This window comes from Buceros rhinoceros, unplaced genomic scaffold, assembly GCF_000710305.1.
Source record: "Buceros rhinoceros silvestris isolate BGI_N320 unplaced genomic scaffold, ASM71030v1 scaffold10683, whole genome shotgun sequence".
In the NCBI taxonomy this organism is placed as follows: Eukaryota; Metazoa; Chordata; class Aves; order Bucerotiformes; family Bucerotidae; genus Buceros; species Buceros rhinoceros.
In genome coordinates, this window is record NW_010404336.1 from 1 (window position 1) to 2,236 (window position 2,236).

Here is a 2,236-nt window from a genome sequence, read left to right on the forward strand (position 1 = left end):
CCACAGAAGAACTCTCGTAGCAGATGCACCAAAGAGTGAGGGCAGCGCACTCAGAAGATACTTAGACGTGATGGAAGTCTGTGTATATTTGTAGTGTGAGCTTATTAAAAATACTGTACCACGGTGAAGTCCAGGTTTATCCTAAGGAACTGTTATTCAATCACCTCCTATCTGAGGGAAGAAAAAGCACATTTTATTTGTAAATTTTTAACAGCCATAAGCAGTTTTCCCATTTATGTGCTTATGTATCCGGTACTTGCCAGTTCTTTAAGCCTCCAAAAAGAAGGAACCTTAGTTCTATTGGTGGTAGAAAGTTGAGGAGTTTGAACTGTTTTGAGACCCCAGACTGCTTTTTAACTCTGATTTAAGAAGCAAGGGAGTGTCAGTGCAGTTCTTTGTTGCAGGCTCAATACTTGCAGCTTCTTTCAGTCGTGATTAATAACATCAGTAGTGACTTTTATTGTCAGGCTGAGTGTGTTCTCCATTTGTTTCTAGGACACCACTACGCTACCTACTTACACCTGATCTTGAGAAAGCAGTTGGAGGCCTTATGCAGGAGCTAAGCTGGAAAGAAATGGAAAAAGTGGCAGCTTACCCTGGAATAAATGATACAGAAAAAGTTCTACATATTCCCGGGGGTGGCATCACAAAATTATTGTTTACTGAGAGGTGAGTTGCCTAAAGGAACGGTATCAACAGTCTTGGCTTTAGTACGTGGGTAAAATTGTCTTTCAAGCCGCTATGTTATAGGAAAAGTCCCTCTTTTGATAGAAAAGGGTTTTATAGGAATACAACAAACCTGTAATTAAGAGGAAAAAAATAGGGAATTCTGCATCATAAAGTTAAAATATGATAAAAATAAGTGAATGGGCTAAAGGAAAAGAAAGCCTTTACAGTTAAGGTCGTGATTAATGTGGTATCTGATTTTATGCAATGATAATTTGTAAATAGTAAAATTCCTGTACCTGTCATATTTTAACTATCTCCTGTGACAAATAGTTCCATTATCAGTTGTGAAAAACTAATCATTCTGAGCACCAAGAATGAGTTAAGGTTTCAGGGGCAGCACACCGTTAGGTGTGGGGCTTTTCTGAAGAGGGGAGGGCATCAGACATTGTGCTGCAGGCTTGCCTGAGTTTCACGTTCTGGGTAGTAATTCTCACTCGTTACAATATGACTGTGTTAGCTCCCCCAAAAGTGTTTGTTTCATACCTGTCAGGTGGAAAATTCACTTTGATTTTTTAAGCTGTTGTTTTTGACACCTCTCCAAACTGGTGCATCCACCAATTGTTTGGTTTTGTGTGGTTTTTTAACAAGCCGTATGCAGATTGTCATCGCTGTTAATAATACATAAATATAATTGTTGAGGATTCAGAGAAGAAATAGAGATCCCTGCTCATTTTTGTTGCAGCTGTTCAACAGGAATCCCAATGGCAGTTCTTCTGAAATTCTGCTCAGAAGGGGACAACATCCCTGATGCGTTTGCTCTTGTTAATTACCTTAATGAATGGCTCCAGCTAATTAAAAGCGAAGTAAGTGCTGTTTGATCGAGAGTTCTTGCTTTTGTATATATTTTCTTCAATCTGGAACATTAAAAATGTTACTCAGGTGCATTTTAGAGAAGTTTAAAATGTCTGAGTTGAGTTCGTTTGGGCCCTTGGTTATTAAAGACAAATGAAATTAAAGATACATTTTGATTAAAATCTCACTGGGAATTTCCCCACCTAAAAATCCAAACCTAAACCCCCGTTCTTTTGTTTGACAGGCGTGGGGGGAAATTACGCAAAGATTCGATCTTGCAGCGCTCTCCTATAAGGGACCCCACAATGATACTGACACTTGAAATGCTGCCTGTTAAGACATGTGCCACAGATAGAATTACATCATTACTCTTTAAAACTGAAAGAACTATTGTGTTTTTGTCGCAGAGCAACAATTCCACAGATAATTCTTCGCAATGGAAAATACCGAGTTCTTGGCGCTTACTTTTTGGCAGCGGCCTCCCACCCGCGCTCTTCTGATCAGTTCGGGGATCTCCGTAAGTCACGTGCTGTCTCCAGCATCCCTTGAGAAGGTGATTCCATAGTAATTGCCGAGCAACAGCGGCTTAATTTGTTGTGTAGATAAATTCTTTATTTAAGAAAAATTCCTTTCACATATGTGGGTAGCTGAAGAAATCAAGATAACTTTCACAATTTGACCAAAGAAATGTGTTTTGTACAGTTGTTTATTGAAT

At 39.1% G+C, this 2,236-nt stretch overlaps 1 protein-coding gene across 1 annotated transcript; it reads left to right on the forward strand.

Moving 5' to 3' along the window:
- Nucleotides 1-495: 495 nt before the first annotated feature.
- On the forward strand, nt 496-2,021 carry LOC104491012 (proteasome assembly chaperone 2-like; the record flags this gene model as incomplete). Its single annotated transcript, XM_010133367.1, has 3 exons — nt 496-669; nt 1,412-1,532; nt 1,929-2,021. Coding segments are annotated over 3 exons (388 nt in total), but the record flags the coding sequence as incomplete, so codon positions are not given.
- Between the last annotated feature and the right edge of the window lie 215 nt (nt 2,022-2,236).